This window comes from Bos indicus, chromosome 21 (assembly GCF_029378745.1).
Source record: "Bos indicus isolate NIAB-ARS_2022 breed Sahiwal x Tharparkar chromosome 21, NIAB-ARS_B.indTharparkar_mat_pri_1.0, whole genome shotgun sequence".
NCBI classification, from domain to species: Eukaryota; Metazoa; Chordata; class Mammalia; order Artiodactyla; family Bovidae; genus Bos; species Bos indicus.
The window spans coordinates 60,220,898-60,242,322 of NC_091780.1; the positions used below are offsets into that span (position 1 = coordinate 60,220,898).

General features: G+C 49.1%; 1 protein-coding gene across 7 annotated transcripts in view; it reads right to left on the minus strand.

Annotated features, from left to right (window-relative positions):
* Positions 1-4,384, minus strand: part of CLMN (calmin) — a 122,128-nt gene extending 117,744 nt beyond the window's left edge. For 2 of the 7 annotated variants that reach the window (XM_070775639.1, XM_070775638.1), the window contains exon 1: positions 4,153-4,382. In XM_070775639.1, the coding sequence (XP_070631740.1) occupies positions 4,153-4,234 (82 nt within the window). In that variant the 5' untranslated portion in view covers positions 4,235-4,382. Of the gene's footprint in view, positions 1-4,152 lie in introns of all 7 variants that reach the window. The other 5 variants (XM_070775637.1, XM_070775635.1, XM_070775641.1 and 2 more) reach the window with 5 other exon arrangements.
* Between the last annotated feature and the right edge of the window lie 17,041 nt (positions 4,385-21,425).

The window sequence follows — 21,425 nt, forward strand, 5'->3', positions numbered from 1 at the left end:
TTGCAACCCCATGGACTGTAGCCCGCCAGACTGCTCTGTCCATGGGATTTTTCCAGGCAAGGATACTGGAGTGGGTTGCCATTTTCTACTCCACCAGATCTTCCCAATCCAGGGATGGAACCCACAACTCTCACATCTCCTGCATTGGCAGGTGGATTCTTCACCTCAGCGTCCCCTAGGAAGCCCAGCCCTACTTAACTCCATCCACCTCCAACTCTGGGTGCCAGATCTTAGCCAGGTCGCTCAGGAGCAATGAGGTCAAGCTTCACAGCATTAAACCCAACAGGCGCCCATGCAACAGGAGACGGTCCCGCACTAAACGGATGACTTTGCTGCCAGAAGCAGAAAACTGGAGTCCCAGTCTGGCTGAGTGCCATGATGGTGTTACACTCCTTCAAAGCAGGGACAGGAACCAACTCTGAGCTCCCTGGTGTTTGCATGACACGATCCTCTTGTTATATGTTTACTAAACTCAACAGGAAAAGGGCTGTGAATCTTGGGGGTGGTGGAGGCTCCCTATATAAACAGGGGCGTCTTCCAAATCCTGGCCTGACACCAGCCTTGGACCAACAGTCAGGGGACCCTGGAACTGGTCCAGCGTTCAGCTGGACCCTGAGGCTAAGTCCAAAAGCGGGGCAGTCAGGGCAGCCTTGTCATCGGAAGGGCACCCAGCTCACGGCTGCCCAAAGCCGGGCTGAGAACCAAGGCGCAGACCTGAACCAGCTGCCTCCAACCTCCACTCCACCCCACACGGCTCCCGGGAAGTGGGGGCCACCAGGTGGCAGCTGCCCACATCCTGCAATTCCATGTTCTCCCCTCTGAAAAGGTCAACAGCTTGGGCCGCCCCCGTTTCCTTGCGACGGACCCTGTGGGGGTGACACCAGCAGCTTCTTGCCCAGATGGACCTCTGTGCTCTTGGCCAGAGAGTTCTTCATCTGCAGACACTTTTAGGAGCCCACGGATGCAAGCACATAGAAAGGACTTCATGTGTCAGGTACAGGGAGTCGTCACAGCCCTCCTGAGAGAGGCCATGCTTCCTGCCCTGCTCACCCCGACCTTCAGAGACAGGTCGGGAAGTCTTCATTCCAGCATTCCAGGGCGGTGACATTACAATCATATTTGCATGGATTCCAGAATTCCACAGTTCAAGGCCATAGAGAAAAGCTTGTTGGAGGCTGAGGATCCGCCTCGGTCCCCGTGACGCAGATCTGTGAAATGCCACTGTACCCGGCATCCCATCACCACGACAACTGCTGCCCACCTGTGCTCGAAGGAAGCACAGAGTTTGGAAAACAACCCTTCTGCCTGGACTCCTGCCTCCCTGGACTAGTACCGAGTTCAAATGACCGAGGCCCCGGCCCACGGCCTACATGTCACCCAGACACGTCCAGGGCCGGCCGACACCCACCAGCTGGTTTGGGCAGATGCTCTAAGCACGGTGAAGGCTGCCTTCCAGACCTGGTCCTTTCGCTGGACTTCCTGAGCACCAGAGAGACGAGGAGAGAAAACGGCCGTTTAGCATCCTCAAGAGATGGGGATGCCAAGGGAAAGTGGGAGAGAGACAAGACAGATTCCTGTCCCCACCTCCTCTCCCAGCCTCTTCTCAGCGATGCTGGGCAGAGCCGCACAGCTATCGGCCAGCAACTCCACAGCGCCCCCCAGGACTCACAGCTCCAGCCCTCCAGGACAGCCTGAACTGCAAACAGCCCAAAGGGGCCTCACTGAAGAACATATCAACGCACTGTGGTACATTCATACAGTGGGTGAGTCCTTGGCAAAAACAAGGAAGTACGTTCTGCCTGATCTCGGGCTAGGAGCGCGACTGACACAGCGAGATGCTGGGCACTGGGGACCTTTAGCAGGTAATGAAAGGGTTCCCCAGCTGCGTTGTTAGGATGTTTGCAAAACCCTGCAGATATACTAAAATTCACTGAATTATAAACTTAGGTTGAATTTTATGATATGTAAATCATACTTCAGTGAAGTGATTTTTTAAAAAACTTTAAAAAAGGAACTACTGATACAAGCAAGAAGGTGATACAAGGACCAATATAATGCGGAACTAAAAAAAAGGCCATTTCAAAAGAGTACATACACTGTACTATTCAATTTTGTAAGAAATTCTAGAGGCAAAACTATAGCAATAAAGATTAAAATAGTAGCTGCTTTATTAAGGTGGGGGTGGTGGGAAGGGAGAGAAAACATCCATCTGAGTACTAGAAAATTTCTACATCATGATCTTAGTAATGGTTATACATGTGTATCCACCCATAAAAATACGTTGGGCTTGTCCTTGAGATTAATGCATATTTTATATACACATAATAAACATAAATAACACGCACAACATTAAAAGTTTGTTTTTTTAAAACAGCAAAGCCCATTGACGCTCAAACTGTAATTGGCAATTGAATGGAAGTGAGGGCAGTTTACCTGGAGCTGAGAGAGGAGAGTCTACTCAGTGAGCTCCTACTCAACCCTCAAGACCCATTTCAAATTGCCCCCATTCAGCAAAGCCTTCTCTCACTGTTCCAGGTTTAACTAGCTGCTCATATTGTTGAACATCCCTTCACAAGCAGATATCCTTCACACTGAGAGTTGAGGAGTGCAGGGAACGGTTGCACCAAGATTTGGTTAGTCTGTGCTTATTAAACACTCACTGATTGCCTCACACACACACCCTGTGACAGCCCAAACTAGATGCCATCTCAGCAAAAGATACTAACGCTCACCCCCAAAAGAGGATGTCTGTTCTCAGGCAACGGGACCCAGATGTGAGGCATCGAAAAAGATGATTTTCAGTATCTCCAGCTCAGTCCTCCTTGTTTTACACCAGTCACAGCACAAAAGGTTCAGGGGAGCCCAGAACAAACTCGATTTCCAGTGTCCAGTGCACAGGGCTCCCTTCCTCCCCACTTCAAGTCACCTCTGCCTACACTGTCCCTGCCCGGCCTAGGGGTGGAACAGACCATGTGGGCCCCCAGGAAATATTCTACCAAGTGTAATATTTAATTAAACTTTACTGCCTGGGCACCCCTTTCAAGACTGCACCCCACCCACTTGGAATGAGAGGGGGGACTCACCACCCCACCGCATTACTTCTCTATCCAGGCCTCCCAGCTCTCTCTGAGTCACCCCCTAACCATGGAATCTCTAGAAATCCAAGCCTGAAGAGGAAGCTGCTAAACTTCCCTGCTGGGGTCTATATAAGTGAAGAGAGCCCAGAGGTGGAACTTGGTCCAGTTCTGCAGAGTCCATATATGAAAAGAGAGAGGCTGGAAGTACACCTCCACAAAAAGCAGCTTTCTTTGGATGCGTGGGTTACCAGGAGACTGTGGGTGAAGTTTTTCCTTTAAATATGTTTGTGCTTTCTAAGTTTCCACAATGGACAGACTCCTCCGGAAGATAAAGACACTTCCTCTGTGGCGGGAGACAGCCCCCCACCCCCAGCCCAGGTCAGACCTGCTGGCTCCCTAGCTTCTCTTTCACCTTGTCCCAAGATACACACAGGTCCTAGCGTCCCGTGCCACGGGCGGCCCTCGCCCTTATCCTACCCCCAGCCCGCAGCTCCCCGAACAAAGCGGCCTCTTGACCCCGCGCGCCTCTGACCTCCTTCTCCTCGTCCATAGCGAGGCGCCGCCCCCCATTCAATTCCCCTAGCCCTGGAGGTACTTAGGAACTGTGTGCAAACACACACACACACACACACACACACACACACACACACACACACGCAAACGCACTTTCTCCTCCCCTCCCTGACCTGGGCCACCACCCCCAAGAGCCCAAGTACAAACTTCTCCAAACTCGCAACTATAGCTGGAGGGGGAGTCGTGACGTCCCCTCCACAAAGCAAATGGGATGCCCCCCGCCACACACACACACACAGACACACACACACACGTGTGCCACCCCACTCCCGGGTCACTGTTCATCTGGCCCGGGGGCGGCAATGCCCGGGTTTGAGGGCGGGTGTCTCGCCGCCACCCCACCCCCCCTCCGCCAGGGCCCCCAGTAAGTGACAGGACGGGGACAGGACCGGGCTGGGGCCGTCGCGGGTCGGAGCTCGGTCGGTGGGGGTGGGGAGCGGCTCCCGGGGCTCCGGGCTCCCCCCGATCGGCGCCCCTCTCCGGGGAGGCGGGGGCGCGTTACCTTGCAGGTTCTGGACTCGGATGTCGCTGATCTGTCCGATGAGCTCCTCGCGCTGGAACCAGTCCCATTCCTGCGCAGCCATGAAGCGCGGGCGGGAGGGCCGGGGCGCCGGGGCCGGGCGCGGGTGGCGGGCGCGGAGAGCCGGGCGGGCTGGCGTGCGAGCGGCACGCACCCGGCGAGGGCGCCGCGGAGCCGGAGGAGCGCGGGCGCGGGCGGGGCGCGGGCGAGCGCGCGGCTGGCCGCCCCCGCCGCGGGCTGGCAGCGGGAGGGCGCGGGGCGGCGGGTGCGGGGCGCCGGGCTAGCGCTCACTCCCCCATCCGGGGGCGGGGGCCCCGGGGGCCGAGGGGAGGGGCGGGGCGGGGCGGGGAGGGAGGCTGGACTCCGGCCGGTTTCTTTCTTTTTTTTTTCCGGGGTGTTTGTGGCTGGGATTGTGTGGTTGCAAAAGGGTTGGTGATGAGGCGCGGGGTCCCGGCCCCCAGATTGTGATGTCTCGGGGGGCGGTGAGTCGGGTGACGCCACCCCGCGGGTCCCTTATACGCCCTCCACCCTGACTCCCAGCGCCTCCCCCCACCCCGCTCCCGTCCCACCTAGGACTCTGACAGGCACACCCTTGTACCCCAGGCCCCCTGACCCCGCTCAATTCGAGGAGGCAGCCCCCGACCAAGTGGGGCGCCCCAAGCCGTGCCCATCCATCCCTGGGACACTCGGGCACCGGCCAGGGCCTGGGAAGGGGGCCAGCGAGTGTGCAGATGGAGTCGAGGGGTTCTCTCTCCAGATTTATTTTCTGGGTTTGGATATTGGGAACCTCTTCCGCGGGGATCCAATGCAGAGGTGACCCCAGATTCTAGGGAGGAGGGAGAAGCCGGCGACACAAGGGGAGCTGGGGTACTCCGTGGCGTCTGGGGCACCTCAGTCTCCAAGTGACCCTCTCTGGGGCTTTAATGAAAGCGGAAGAATGAGTGTGGACCTTTCCGTGGGGGGTGTGTGTGTTTCTTCACTGTTTCTTTTGAGTCTAGAGAGTTCCAGGATCTTATTTGGGGCTCACAACTCATACCTTAGGCAGAATTCTTTACTGGCTTTTCAAACACAGAAAAGAAAAAAGAGGCATTGGAGTCATGGAATTTGCCAAAGGCTGAAGCAGGAGTCAGGGACGTGAAGTCCCTGCCCCCAGCTCAGTACTCTGACCCCTTCCAGAAAACAAACAACAGACACACAGAGAAAGAGGGGAGGAGAATGGCGTACATATGAGATATTCCAAGAGAGGGAAAAAAACAGGCAGGGCTCAGTGAATATTTATACATATGGGCCACGTTCATCATCGCCACATTCATGTGGTTGAAATACTAGAAACCTCGGTGGGCTACTCCGTAATTAAGAAATAACAATGAAGCCCCCACCGATGCACAGACCCTGTGCCCTTGAGGCAGGGCCCTCAGGTAGATTCCTGGGAATGGTGGCCAGCCAACAAACAAGGAAATGAGAGAATTAGAAACAGAAGTGAGTTCCAGGAAAAAAAAAAAAATCCACCCAGGCTAAGCAACTGGGATGCAGACAGGGGTCAGGGAGGTCTCCGAGGACTGAATTGGAGCTGAGCCTAAAACATGAAAGGAGCCAGCTTCGGGGGCAGGAGGTCAGTGGAGGCAGTCCTGGGGAACAGCCAGAGACGGACGTGGCTGCCCGCATGGGCTACCACTTCCGTCGGGGGACTTTATCTGGAAGATGAATGAGAAGCTAACTGTCCGGGTCCACAGCTCTAGCTTGCTTTCTCTTTCTCCTTGTTCTCCATTTGCCAAGTTCCCCGCCACGAGCATATAGTTTTACAATCAGACAGAAAAGCAGTAAGTTCTTTTTTAACCTCTCAAGGCCCTTCCCAGGAGTTCCCAGCCTGCCCTGGCTCTCCTTGAGGGTCTAGAAGCCTAAAGGAGGCCCTGTGTTGCCGACGGGAGCCCATGGGTGTCCAGGCACATGCCCCCAGGCTGAGGTTGGTGCTGCCTTCCTCCTGATTTGATTAGAAAATGCAGGGTCATTTCACACTCCAGGAAGCAGGGTCTGTGTATGTGTCCTGCAGAGCAGGGTGCAAGAAGCCAGGCCTCAGCTCATTTTGCCCCATCTGCTAGCCATCGCCTGTTTTTACACTTCAATTTATTTTTCATAATTGTTATGGGCTAAGTTAGGCCGAAAGTCATTTTCTTTCCCTAGTCGAGAGCCAAGAGAATCAGCCTTCCTTGACATCAGGATCTCAGGGAACAGAGGGCTTTAAACAAGCGTCGTGGATGTTAGCTGCAGGGATGGGCCATCTTTCATGATAAAAAGATGTCTGTTCCTGTGAAGGGAACACCTCATCTTTTGGGGGCCACTGCATAGGCGGCAGCCACTCCCTGGCGAGGACGGGCCTTGGTTACCATTGGTGGAACACCAACTGTGTAGCAGATGTTGGCTCACCAGCCCAAAGAAGTTCTTTCTTTGCATCCAAGTGGAAAGAAACTTTTAGGTGGTTTTTTAAAGTGGGCTGGGAGCCTGACTCAACACTGAACATGATGCTGGCCTCTACAAGGCCCAAGAATAGTCCCTGAACTCATGTGTCCATATCACTCCCTCCTCCCTTCAGGGTCTCTGGACTCCGGCCTTCCTGATTGGTCCCTATGCCACCTCCTTCTCCATCCATCCTGATTTTCCACTTTTTTGATCAAGTTCAGGTCCTGTCCAATCACCTCCAGGCCTTGATTCCTTCTGCTCCCTCTGAAATGTCCTATCCCTTCCCTGTTCCCTGCCCTTCACCTTCACCTGGTTTATTCCTGCTCTATCATATCTACCATAAGAGAACCTTCTCCAAAACCTCTGGACCCAGCTGAGTGCCCGTCTCATACAATTCCCATAGTACTCAGTACAATTTCACGATGTCCCGTGGACCCTGCTGTGGAGTTTCCACATTGCATTATAATTACGTTTCCTAGATGGTGACTGCAGCCATGAAATTAAAAGACGCTTACTCCTTGGAAGGAAAGTTATGACCAACCTAGACAGCATACTGAAAAGCAGAGACATTACTTTGCCAACAAAGGTCCGTCTAGTCAAGGCTATGGTTTTTCCAGTGGTCGTGTATGGATGTGAGAGTTGGACTGTGAAGAAGGCTGAGCGCCCAAGAATTGATGCTTTTGAACTGTGGTGTTGGAGAAGACTCTTGAGAGTCCCTTGGACTGCAAGGAGATCCAACCAGTCCATTCTAGAGGAGATCAGCCCTGGGATTTCTTTGGAAGGAATGATGCTAAAGCTGAAACTCCAGTATTTTGGCCACCTCATGCGAAGAGTTGACTCATTGGAAAAGACTCTGATGCTGGGAGGGATTGGGGGCAGGAGGAGAAGGGGACGACAGAGGATGAGATGGCTGGATGGCATCACTGACTTGATGGACGTGAGTCTGGGTGAACTCCGGGAGTTGGTGATGGACAGGGAGGCCTGGCGTGCTGCAATTCATGGGGTCGCAAAGAGTTGGACACGACTGAGCGACTGAACTGAACTGAACTGATGGTTCCCCCCACTTTAACTGTGAACTACTTGAGAATAAGGGTCGTGTTTCATTAATTTCTCTATCTGAGCACTTAGCACAGTGCTAGGCTTAGAGCCAGGTCTCAAAACTGAGTGAATGGATGAAAAAATGACTTTTGTATTGGCTTGAACTCAGAAAACAGGGATCAAATGGCAAACAGTTGATCCCTAGGTCTTGGGCCCAAGTAAACTTCTGGGGAGGCCATCAGAAAATGTTTGTGCATTGGCAGTGGGTAAAACCCATGCTGCTGGGTACCAGGGAAGCACCACACTGCGAAAGGTCCCTTCCTTCTCAGGTCCATGCAGCCTCCAGGGTCTGGAATTCTGGCTGAGAGGGAGGGCCATGTGACTTCCAAGGGGGATAAGGTTATTTGCCCTCTAGCATGAATTAACAGTACTGTTTTTCTTTTGCACTTTCATTTCAGAGGAGGAAAAGTACTCTGCCTGAAGGCTTGACTTCCCGGGACTTTCCAGAAACTAATTTTCTAGAAATTGTCCAATTCTGCTAGAATCCTTGTCATTGTTTAAAACTGATTGGCAAAACTAATACAATTATGTAAAGTTTAAAAATAAAAATTAAAAGAAAAAAATATATATATATAAAGAGTGTAAAAATAAATAAATAAAAAACTGATTTCTGCCAAGTGAAAGGAGTTGTAGAGAATCCCTGGTCCGAACCTCAGAGAGCCTCAAACCCAACATCCCTGCCCGCAGAAGGACTTTGAAACCTCAGGTCTTCCTGCCTCTGCTAACAGAGACTGATGACTTCAGGCAGGTCATCTGGACAGAGGTTTATATCACCCCATCCACACTCCCACTGGCAGAGAAGACAAACAACAAAGATAATCCCAGTGGACCCTCCCACCCATTTCCAGGAGAGGAGTGTGATGGGGGCATCCCATCGGGAAATTGTGTTCCCTGGTCACTGTCATCGCCCTGTTTGTGTGCACAATTCTTTCGGGTTTGGCCAGTCCTTTCTCAATCAGAGCTAATCTGGTCTTCACCATGACCTTGTTAGGCCAGCTAGGCAGGCGTCACTTTTAGACGAGGCTTAAAACTGCTTAGTAACCTGTCCAGATTCAGAGTAAGCCAAAACCAGACTTTGTCCTCTCTGCCCACCCACATCAATCCCACATACCTATGCCTTGTCTTGTTTATATAACATTTGAAAAATCATAGCTCCATTAAAATCAGAGTGCTCATCAGCGTATAAAACTGTTAGCAATTTCATATCAAGTCCAGTTTAAAAATTGTGGTGAATCCTACCTAATCGTGCTTCAACTAGACTAAGAACATCTTCTGAGCAAGGAGTCTGCACTGTGATGTCATAAGGCTGCATTGTAGGGTAGACTCCCACCTCCTGACCTCATTTATTCATTTAAAAAACATTGGTTCAGTGCCCACCCATGGCCTGGCCCTGCAGGAGGATCCAATAGAGGACAAAACCAAGACTCTGCCTGTGAGCAGGTGTTCCAGCGCAGGCGTTTGGACTTTGTTGTTTTAAGGGCAGAGAGGAGCCTTTGTAGGATGAAAAGGGGTCAGATTGCCCCTTCTGTTGTGGCATGGGAAGGGATCACGGTTTGGGAGGCCCTGTTGGTCTCAGTGACACAGGTGCGAGATGGTGATGGCCCACACCAGAGCAGCTCGTGCAGAGACAGATTCTCTGGCTGTTCAGATAGTGGTGTTGACAGTACCTGGAGGCTGGCTAAAGGATTTTGAAGCATCTGTCCATGTCCTTGTGCATGTCTCTTAAACCCACTTTATTGCACATTTCTCAGAAGTGCTGTGCAGGCAGGACTGCCTAGTTCATCTTTGTCTTACCAGAACCTGATATCATCCTGAGCACATAGCAGGCGGTCGGTAAAGCTCAGTTGCGTGTATGAATGAATAAATGTGTATTTAACTCCGTGAAGCAGTAACTCTAAAATCTCTTAGAGCCCTGGGCTCCTCTAGTTGGGATCCCCAGATCCGACTAGAAGTCCCACTTCTCTGGCAGTCCGGTGGTTCAGACTCCAAACTTTCAATGCAGGAGGCACAGGTTTGATATCTGGTCTAGAAACTATGAGGCTTCCCAGTGGCTCAGTAGTAAAGAATCTGCTTGCCAATGCAGGAGACACAGATTCGATCCCTGGGTCAGGAAAACCCCCTGGAGAAGGAAATGGCAACCCACTCTAGGTTTCTTGCCTTGGAAATATCATGGACAGAGGAGCCTGGCAGACTGCACTCCATGGAGTTGCAAAAGAGTCGGATACAACTTAGCAGCTAAACAACATCATCTAGGAACTAAAAGCCCACATGCCATTCAGCGTCACCACAAAAGGGGTCTCTTCTATGCCTTAGGAATGCTAGTGAGACTGAACGTGTTAGTCACTCAGTCCTATCCTACTCTGTGCGACCCCATAGACAGCAGCCCACCAGGCTCCGTCGTCCCTGGGATTCTCCAGGCAAGAACATTGGAGTGGGTTGCCATTTCCTTCATGCATGAAAATGAAAAGTGAAAGTGAAGTCGCCCAGTGATGTCCGACTCGTGGCGACCCCATGGACTGCAGCCTACCAGGCTCCTCCGTCCATGGGATTTTCCAGGCAAGAGTACTGGAGTGGGGTGCCATTGCCTTCTGCACTTTGTGACCCCACAGAATGTTACATGTCTGCTATTTGCTAATTTTCTGCTGCTAAATTCTCTATGTTGATTACTACCTGCCTCCAGGAATACTGAAGGACATGATACAAAGGCTGGTAGCAGGGAGACACACTGAAAAACAGAAGGAATTCAGATTCAAGCAAAAGCATGGAGGATATATGTGTGTAGGCAGACAGTGAAGGCTCAGGCTGTGTGACGTTGGGCAAGTTTTTAAACTCTCTGGGCCTTTGGGGGTTTCATCTGTAAAATGGGGCCCAGAGTCGCTACCTGGCAAAGCTACTGTGAGATCAAAGCTATGCATATAGAGAAGAGATGCTTTAGTAAATTCAGATCATTTCTGTGGCATAAAATGAACTGCCCATGAATCTGGGAGATTCCCCATAATGTAAAATATTAATGTATTCTCTGGGATTTTATTACTTTTTAGAGTGTGGAGGTGTTGATGGGTGGTTAAAAAAAAAAAATCTTGCTTCCCTAAGTAGACACCACCGGATGTCCCAATTTCCACAAATAAAACCCTTCATTTCTTCCAGGTTTGAATAGTCAAAGGCTGCTTCCCTGGAGACAGCTCTGCTAATTTTTTTTTTTTTTTTTTGCCGGCATTAGAACACTATTTAAGGAGTATACATTTTCCAGTAAAGCAAATGATGAAACTTTTTCTCCCCCAGAGTGTGAGATGTTGGCAATGTGATGATGTGGGGAGGGACAGGATGCTTCGAGGAAGAATAAACACCCTGTATGAGGTACTTGCAACAACATTAGGGAAATATATAGAATTTAACATTTTGAAATCAAAAGAAAACTTCACTGATGATAAGCTCAGGAAGGGTGGTTTAAAAGCCAAAAGTTAGGCAAATAAAAGTCCCTGGATCAGCCCCTGTCCCTGCACAGACAAATCAATTTCAACAAATTTATTGCCTCTCTTACCTGCTGTGCAGCTGACATTTATCGCAAAATCAGTCTTGAGTGGGGGAATTTATCAGATGTCTTGCTTTATCTCATTTAATCCTCTCAACAACCCTTTGAAGGAAGTATGATTATCATCCTGGCTTTATTGATGAGGAAACTAAGGACAGAAAGAAATTCAGGAATGTCCCCAAGGTCACACGTCATAGGTTAGTAGAGAAAGGACGCAACCCCAGATACTGTGCCAAAACAAATTTGATCTTTCTTCTCTATGGCTGCAGCTTTAGAATCTTTTAACTGGCCCAACTTATTAAGTGGAATGGTTCATGTTGGAGATTCACTGGGAAATGAGTGTAGCTGTTTTTTGTTGTTTTTCAGTCGCTAAGTCACATCCAACTCTTTGTAACCCCATGGACTACAACACACCAAGCTTCCCTGTCCTCCACTATCTCCCAGAGTTTGCTCAAATTCATGTCCATTAAGTCAGTGATGCTATCTAGCCATCTCATCTTCTGCCGCCTTCTTCTCCTTTTGCCCTCAATCTTTCCCAGCATCAGGCTCTTTTCCAATGAGTAGGTTCTTCGCATCAGGTGGCCAAAGTATTGGAGCTTCAGCTTCAGCATCAGTCCTTCCGATGAATATTCAGGGTTGATTTTCTTTAGAATTGCCTGGTTTGATCTCCTTGCAGTCCAAGGGACTTTCAAGAGTTGTCTTTAGCACCATAATTCGAAAGCATCAAGTCTTTGGTGCTCAGCCTTCTTTATGGTCCAAATCTCACACCTGTACATGAGTATTGGAAAACCACAGACCTTTGTTGGCAAAATGATGTCTCTGCTTTTTAATACACTGTCTAGGTTTGCCATAGCTTTCCTTCCAAGGAGCAGATGTCGTTTAATTTCATGGCTGCAGTCACCTTCCACAATGATTTTGGAGCCCAAGAAAATAAAATCCGTCAGCTAACTGTTGGCTTTAGGTAAGCAAGACCACTGGGGGTGAGATTTTCCTGCTAGGTCAGGAGTAGAAAAACTCTGTCCATTGCCCTCTGTAGGGAGGTTTCTTGTGTTTGTGTAAAATGCCGAGCGGCATTTCTACTTCTGACCCCTAAGCATTTCAAAGGGGGCAGCATTTCGTTGTAAGAAACACTTAGTGTAGCTTCGCTGGGAAGGATGTATGTTTCGTGTGGTTGACATGGAATTTAACAGGTAGAGTGCTAAGGAGTGAGGGCAAAAGCCTTGATCTAAACCAGTGATATAAGTCCTATTGATTTTATCTGGTCTCCCAAATCTGTTCTTGGTTGCTAGCGTCCAAGGATGGCTGCTCCCACATGGAGAGGTGGAGTCTAATTTCCCTTCCCTTAAACCTAGGATGGACCTAATGACTTTCTAGACCAAGAGAATCCGGTAGAAGCGATGTTGTAGGACGTCTGAGGCTGAGTCCTAAGAAGCCTTGCAGTTCCTGTCTTGGCCTCTTAGAACACTAACTCCAGGGGGAGCCAGGTGTCCTTACATCTGAAACTGCCATGCTGTAAGGAAGCCAAGCCAGTCATGGGCAGCCAGGAGGAGAGAGACAGAGGAAGAGAGAGGCCTCAAGAGCTCTCAGCTGCTCCAGCCATCAGGCACGAGAGTGAAAAAGCCATCTTGAACAGATGCTCACCTTCAGTCCAGCTGAACTCTTGATTACCCTGGATACCGTCTGCCAGTAACCGCATGAGAGACCTTAAGTGAGAACCTCTAAGCAGAGAGCCCCGTCAACCCCAGCCTTGTTGGAGAAAAAGTATCGCTGTTGCTGTCTTAAGTCACTAAGTTGTGTTATGTGGCACTAGATAACCAGAGCGCCAGTTTCTTGTCTCTGCCTCCCCAGGCGTCCTGATTCAGGCCACCAGCATCTCTCTCTTCCACAACCTCCACCCCTCTTGCTGGATTCCTTGCTCCCCGGCTGTGCCCAACCTCACATCCCAGTGTGTATTCCCCACAAGTCCCCAGAGCAATCTTGGATGGCATCAGGACCTGTCATTTTCCGGCTTCCCATCACACTTTTCATGAAGAACTGCCTCCTTCCCACGTCTGCAGTGCTCTACAGGATACAAACACTGTATGGTATCATCTATGTGTGATATCTAAAAAATTACACAGATGAATGTGCATACAGACTCACAGTCTAAACTCCTGGTTACCAAAGGAGAGAGGGGGGAGGGGAGGGATAAATTAGGGCTCTGGGATTAAGAGATACAAATGACTATCATAAATCAGATAAGCAACAAGGATGTACTCGGTGGCACAGGGAATTATACCCACTTCCTTATAATAACCCTTAATGGAATATGATCTGAAAAAACTGAATCACTGTACCCGAAACTAACACAATATTATAAATCACTTCAGTTAAAAAAGAAGTTCAGAAACAATCTGTGAGGTTCAAAATTAACAAGTTCAAAAGCACTACTTTCTTTCTTTTTTTTTTTTTTTCCAAAGGCACTACTTTCTATGACAGAAGTCAGGATAGTGGACAGCTCTGGAGGGAGGTGGTGACTGGGAAGGGACCTTAAGGGGTCCTCTGGGGTGCTCGTCATGTTTTGTTTCCCATACGAGTCTGATTGTGCAAGTGTGTCTTCACTCTTTGATACTTTGCCAATGTGTGCATTTTCAGGGTGAAGTTCCGTAAAGCGTTCAAAAGTAAGAGCGCTGCCCTGCCTCCTGCCAAGCCACTTTTGCATACACTCTTGCTCTACTTGGAATTCTCTGCCCTCTTTTAGTCTTTCCCTGGTGAATTCCTACTGGATGTTCAGATCTAGCCCAGACCTTTCATCATTAGGAAACTCTTTTCCTATTGTATCAGTCAGTCCTGAGTGTGTAACAAAGCACCCAAAAATGTGGTGACCTAAAGCAACAATCAATAATGAGCCTATGACTCCATAGTTGCCAGTTTGGGTGAGTCTTGCACTGGTCTCCCTTGGGCTCTCTCAGGTATCCACAGTGAGCTGGCACCTTGGCTGGGCTAGGTACCCTAGCGTGGCCACCTATGCATGGCAGTTGGCACCCTGTTGATGGGGTCACCTCAGTCCTCCTCCATGTGGTCAGCAGGCCAGCTTGGGCTTATCACATTATCATCTCAGGATCTCAAGAGCCACAAAAGAAGGCAGGTCTCAGCACACACGAGCTTCTTAAGCCTCTGCTTGTGTTGCACTTGCTAGTGTCCATTGTCCAAAGCAAAGTACAAACCGAGCTCAGATTCAGGAGGTAAAGAAATAAACTCCACCTCTGGATGAGGGAAGTCATGGCCGTGTCTTCTAAACCATCCACCCTGCCCTCAACCCACAGAGAGGACAGCTTCCCTATTACATACTCTCACACTCCCTGAACTTGCCCTGCAGGGCACTCAGCCCCCTGTAATTGACTATCTGAAAAGTGTATTGTTCATGAAAAGAGCTTCTCCCACTTTAACTCTGTACAAGCAGGGGCTGGTATGTGGTCACTGTGGCCAGCACAGTGGCTGGGACATGTTAGGTGCCAGTAAGTATTTGGACAAGGAAGCAAAAAGAAGAAAATGAGGAGAAGAAGGGAGGATAAAGGAGTTAAGAGGGAGAGAGGGAGGAAGTCCTGGGAAAATGGAGGCATTTCTTTGGTAGGGGCCAGGCTGGACCATCTCTGGTAGGCTGGGCATGCTACGTATCCTTCCAATTCACTCTTCGCAGGTCAGCTTCTGAGTCTTGGTTTACCCTGTTCCTCCCACTGGCTGGTCTCCCCACTTCTTTCTTCTTTCTTCTGCTTGTTCAGTCCCTGGCTTTTTCAGTGGGCAGCTGAAGGTTCCTCATCTAACCCAAGCAACTTTCTCCTTCCTGCCTTCCTCCTGAACATCATCATGGCTCAAGGGATCCCCAGCATTAACTGCCCACGCTGTCACGAGCACATGGCTCTTCACAATCTCAATTCAACACCCTCCCAGCCCCAGGGAAAATCTGGGCTGGGTATGTCAATATTTCTATTAACTGGATAAGATCATGGGGTTCGGGGAATCTCTGTGTCCATGGTTACCTGCCAGGAAGAGGTGGTGTTGGGATCCAGTGTTGGTCAGCTTGGCTCAAAGATCCCCAAACTGTGATGTCCAGAGTCAGACTCCATACCCCCGAAGGAAGAGGCTCTCTCCTCTGTCTGGACGGGAGTGGGTTCATTGAGGGCAGAGAGAAATGCAGGAGGGAGGCACGAGCAGTTTGCCTTTGTGGATGCCAGAGCCTGAGGACCTGGGTTCTCCCCTCTCTCTGGGTGAGAGCAGGTAAGAGAGAGCCAACAGGGAGGAGGAGGCGCCTGCCGTCTCCTGGCCAGCCAGGGGTGGTCCTGGGATGACGGGCCCTGGTTCACACCTGCAGCTCCCCAGGCGATACCCTGTGGGTGGCGAGCCTCTGCAGCTCTGTGGGCCATCAGAGAGCCCAGCGCCTCGTTCAGAGAAGAAGTGATTCTCAAGGGGAAAGGGGTTTCCAAGGCCACACAGCAAATCAGGGCAACCCCAGGGACCCACGATGGAGGCCAGGGCTTTTCTATCACACCCTGTCCTTCCTTACTGCCTTCACAGCTCCCATCTGCCCACCTCCATGCCCAGCTTTCAGCCTGGCTGTGACCAGTCCAGGGGAATGAGTTGTTTAAAGAGCCAGTTCCCAAGGCCAAGGAGGGAGGGGAGAGGCAGAGGGAGCAGGCAGATACTGTCTGGGATGGAATCCATAATCAGCCTTTGTGACATGCCTGTGAATATCTTTAGAACTGAGCTTTGGTTTAAGCTGCCAGATGCGTGTTAGGTGCACTGGTTAACTAGAACCTACACCCTAGGGCACATCTTTAAAGTAATATATTTAGGAATCACACTCCACAGAACAGCAAGCCTCAAAAACAGTTTGTTGAATTGGTGCATGCGTGTGTGATTAAGTCACTTCAGTCATGTTCAACTCTTTGCAATGTAGCCCACCAGGCTCTTCTGCCCATGGGATTCTCTAGGCAAGAACACTGGAGTGGGTTGACTCCAGGGGATCTTCCCGACCTAGGGGACCCTAACCCTAACCATCCTCCAATACAGGAGACATGTCCTGCATCTCCTGCATTGTCATGTGGGTTCTTTACCACTAGCGCCAACTGGGAAGCCCAGAATTGATACCAAAAATTTTTAGATAATTAGCAGGGGCGATATTGCAAATACTTTCCATTGATGAGATTATCCTTACACAAGAATTCTGTTTGGTGATGGATACCGCACAGGCCCTGTCTCTGAGTGAAATGAGCTCAAGGATACTATGAACCCAGCAGCTTTACACCTTCAGAGGGGCACTCAGCCCACGGCTCTAACTGGGCCTGCATCAGCTGCTAGACAGGGACTCTGAGATCACTGAGAACCTCAGACCCTACCTTCACTTGGGGTCCAGTTCTCAGAAGAGGGTCAAACTTGCCCCCAAGCCACTCTACTCTGTAGGACACTTGACCAACACCTTAAAGGGCAGCAAGCTGTCCTCACTCTGCCTACAAGTGGCTCCTACATTCAGGAGCCATTCTCCATGTTGTTTATGTGTTACTTTGTCGAAGATTCACCGTGGTGATGGATAAACTGTGGTCCCTCCAGACAATGGAATATTATTCAGCACTAAGAAAGAAATGAGCTATCAGGCCATGAAAAGACATGGGGAAACTCAAATTTGTATTCCTAGGTAAAAGAAGCCAATGTGAAAAGGCTACACACAGTAGGATTTCAACTATGTGGCTTTCTGGAAAAGGCAAAATTATGGAGACAAGAAAAAGATCAGTGGTTGCCAGGGGTTAGGGACAGGGAGAGATAAATGGGAAGCACTGGGGATTATTAGGGCAGTGAAACTAGTCTGTGTGATACTATAATAATGATGGATACATACATTAACATTAAACCCATAGAGTGTACAACACCAAAAGTAAATTCTGATGTAAAGTATCTATTTTGAATGATGATGATTTGTCAATGTGGGTTCAATGATTACAATAAATGTACCGATCTTTGGGGAGGTTGTTGATAATAGAGGAGGCTGTGCATGTGTAAGGTCAGAAGGTACACAGTAAATCTCTGTGCTTTCCACTCAATTTTGCTCTGAATTTAAAACTGCTTAAAGAAAATGAAAGGCTATTTAAAGACAACAACAACTTGTTGTGACCCTATGATGACCCAGATCACAAAGGGAGACGTCAAGGTACAGAGTGGGTGATGTGCCCTCCCCAAGGCATCACGGTAAGGAGGGGATGGAGCTGGGATTTGAACCTGGCTCTACTGTCTGTCTGCGCATCCTGTCCATACAGGCTGCAGACATGGAGCAGCCTCCATCCTGCAGCTGGGTGCCAGGGACCTGTGCAAAAAACAGGCTTAGGAGGCTAAGATAGGAAAAGACCTACAAATGGCCCTCCCTGGCTTCACACCCTCCACGGTTCTGGTGCTGAACACTGGCTCCTGCTCTCACCAGGCCCTCCAGCCTTACCCCTCATCTCACATGCCTGTTCCCTGCCACACTGGGCTCCTGGATCACACCAGGCAGTTCAGTTCAGTTCAGTCACTCAGTCGTGTCTGACTCTTTGCGACCCCATGGACTGCAACACACCAGGCTTCCCTGTCCATCACCAACTCCTGGAGCTCACTCAAACTCATGTCTATCAAGTCGATGATGCCATCCAACCATCTCATCCTCTGTTGTCCCCTTCTCCTCTCATCTTCAGTCTTTCCCAGCATCAGGGTCTTTTCCAATGAGTCAGTTCTTCACATCAGGTCGCCAAAGTATTAGAGTTTCAGTTTCAGCATCAGTCCTTCCGATGAATATCCAGGACTGATTTCCTTTAGGATGGACTGGTTGGATCTCCTTGAGTCCAAGGGACTCTCAAGAGTCTTCTCCAACACTACAGTTCAAAAGCATCAATTCTTCAGTGCTCAGCTTTCTTTATGGTGCAACTCACATCCTCACATGACTACTGGAAAAACCATAGCTTTGACTAGACGGACCTTTGTCGACAAAGTAACGTCTCTGCTTTTTAATATGCTATCTAGGTTGGTCACAGCTGTTCTTCCAAGGAGCAATCGTCTTTTAATTTCATGGCTGCAGTCACCATCTGCAGTGATTTTGGAGCCCAAGAAAATAAAGTCTGTCACTGTTTCCATTGTTTCCCCAGAAGAGAAGCTAAAGGCAAAGGAGAAAAGGAAAGATATACTAAGACAATTACACACCACCCTCTTTGCTCACCTGACTCACTCACTATGCTCTTCCCACCCCTGCAGTCACAGCCCAGTAGGTTAACACCTACTCAGGCCTTACAACCTCTGCAAAGAGAGTGAGACTCAACAGCCTGTGCCCTTTGACACAGACTGGCCTGGGGTCCTCCCTCACTTGGCTTCATATTGCTGTGTGACCTTAGACAAGAGGCGCAACTTCTCTGAACCTCAATGTTATGCATCTACAAAGTAGGACAATGATGGTCATTGTACGGGTTAGAGAAAATACCTGTCAAACACCTGATACAAATTCTGCTGCATAATAAGCATTCCAAAAATGGTACTTATCTTTGGGAAGCTTTTCCTGCCCAATTTCTCCAGGAGAATTAGACTCCTTACACATGTATCTCTATACCTGCAACATCCATGTGCATTAACCTGCAGTAAGAAATCCATTATTATCATACTATCCTGGGTCTTTGTTAGCAGTTATTATGGGCTGGTGTGCCAAGAAGTTTGTTAAGGTTTTTCGATAAGATGTGAATATTTGCTTCTTTTTGTTTTCTCTCTCCTCCATGGCCCTGGTGCCGCAACCCCAGAGGTACAGCTCCGCGGGGTCAGGGATCTTGTCTGCCTTGCTCATCTCTGGATCCCAGTGTTTAGAAAATTGCCTGGCACTTGGGAAACCCTCCAAGTTGGTTGGGGAAATGAATGAGTGGCAATGAATGAACGAATGAAAAAATGAATCCAGGCTCAACTCCTGCATTTGTTTAATTTCTCAATCCATCCCTAGGTCTTGGCATCATAGCTAGCATGGATGTTCTTCTGTAAATGTAGAATGACCTTTTCTTATCAATACTTATTTTTTGGATTTATGAACTACAACAGTATAACCGATACATCTGATTAGCATGAATGAAGCCTTTCACAGAATTTAAACAGGACTGATGGCCACATGGTGTCCATTCTCTTTCTCCATTCCTTGCTTGCTGTAAACCCATCCATAACTTCGCTGGGCCTCAGCAAATTTTTGGTAAAGAGATTAGCGTGAAACTTGCAGCCCAAGAAGACTGGGCTTCCATTCAATTATTCAACTTCTCTTTGATTTACAAGTTGCAATTTGTCGTCATTGTTCAGTCACTAAGTCATGTTCAACTCTTTGTGACCCCATGGGCTGTGGTACACCAGGCTCCTCTGTTCTCTGCTATCTCCTGAAGTTTGCCCAGATTCATGTCCATTGAGTTGATGGTGCTATCTAACCATCTCATCCTCTGCCACACCCTTCTCCTTTTGCCTTCAGTCTTTCCCAGCATCAGGGTCTTTTCCAGTGAATCAGCTCTTCCCATCAGGTAGCCAAAGTATTGGAGCTTCAGCTTCAGCATCAGTCCTTCCAATGAACATTCAGTCAATTTCTTGTAGAATTGACTGGTTTGATCTTCTTGTAGTCCAAGGGACTCTGAAGAGTCTTCTCTAGCACCACAATTTGAAAGCATCAATTCTTTAGCACTTAGCCTTTTTAATGGTCCAACTCTCACATTTGTACATGACTATAGGAAAAACCATATGGACCTTTGTTGGCAAAATGATGTCTCTGCTTTTTAATATGCTGTCTAGGTTTGCCATAGCTTTTCTTCCAAGGAACAAGTGTCTTTTCATTTCTTGGCTGCAGTCAACATGTGCAATGATTTTGGAGCCCAAGAAGATAAAATCCATCAATGCTTCCACTTTTTCCCCTTCTATTTACTAGGAAGTGATGGGACCGGATCCCATGATCTTAGTTTTTTGAATGTTGAATTTCAAGCCAGCTTTTTCACTCTCCTCTTCCACCGTTATCAAGAGGCTCTTTAGTTCCTCTTCACCTTCTGCCATTAAAGTAATATCATCTGCATATCTGAGGTTGTTGATATTTCTCCTGGCCATCTTGATTCCAGCTTGTGATTCATCCGGCTTGGCAATTTGCATAATGTACTCTGCATATAAGTTAAAAAAGCAGGGTGACAATATACAGCCTTGTTGTTCTCCTTTCCCAATTTGTAATCACTATGCGGGTCAAGAAGCAACAGTTAGAACTGTACATGGAACAACTGACTGGCTCAGAATTTGGAAAGTTGCAATCTGCATGCCCTCAACTTTGCCTGATTGCTGGAAATTCACACGGGCATGACATAACACAAGAGAGAACATCACACAAGGAGTATTTGTGGTTGGAGGAGGGGTGATCATGTTTCCCAGAGTGACATCTAGGTGACACCTCAGGGCCAGAAAAATCTGTAACCTGTCTCCCGACCCACAGCCCTGTACAGATGAGTGGACCCTTCTTTCCACTGGGTATCTTTGCCAGGAGGACCCCAGGTCCCATGAAGTGACAGAGGCTGCCTCCTCACACACCCGGGCCTAATTTGGAAAGGAAAGAAATGCAGACACTGAGAAAAGGGGGTGACCTCTTGCAGCGAGGGCAGGTGGCCAAGCATTGGTATCACCTCTCCAGTAAAATTGATGTACTTCTTAATCAGCAGTGATGGCGAATCGTTTCTTAAATGCCGCTAAATACGAAGAAGGGTCCCTGGTGAGAAGGCAGAGTTCACGTTAATTCTCCACCAGGGTGTTCCGCCACAGAAAAGGGTTTCTGGCAGCTCCTACCTGTGAGGAGGGCCCATTTCCTGAGGTGGCTGATAGGCATCTGGAAACCAAGAATTGTCTGCACGTTGCCTGCAATTTCCTTTCCATTTTACGTGTCCTCCTGCCCCAAGAACCATTATTTTTTAAGAAAAGCAAAAATTAAAGCTTCATACCTCTCAGGAAGAGTGTGGGGGAGGCCACGTACCAGCATCTGGTAACTTGCCTGCCCCCAGAAAATGACTGCAAGTGAATCCACGTAATACTCCCTTAGAGAATAAGCAGAACCATCTGCAGGGCCCCGGGAGCCTCGGTGAGAAATTCCACATGAGGTCCTTCTGGAAGGAGGCGGTGGCCCCAGAGGCGC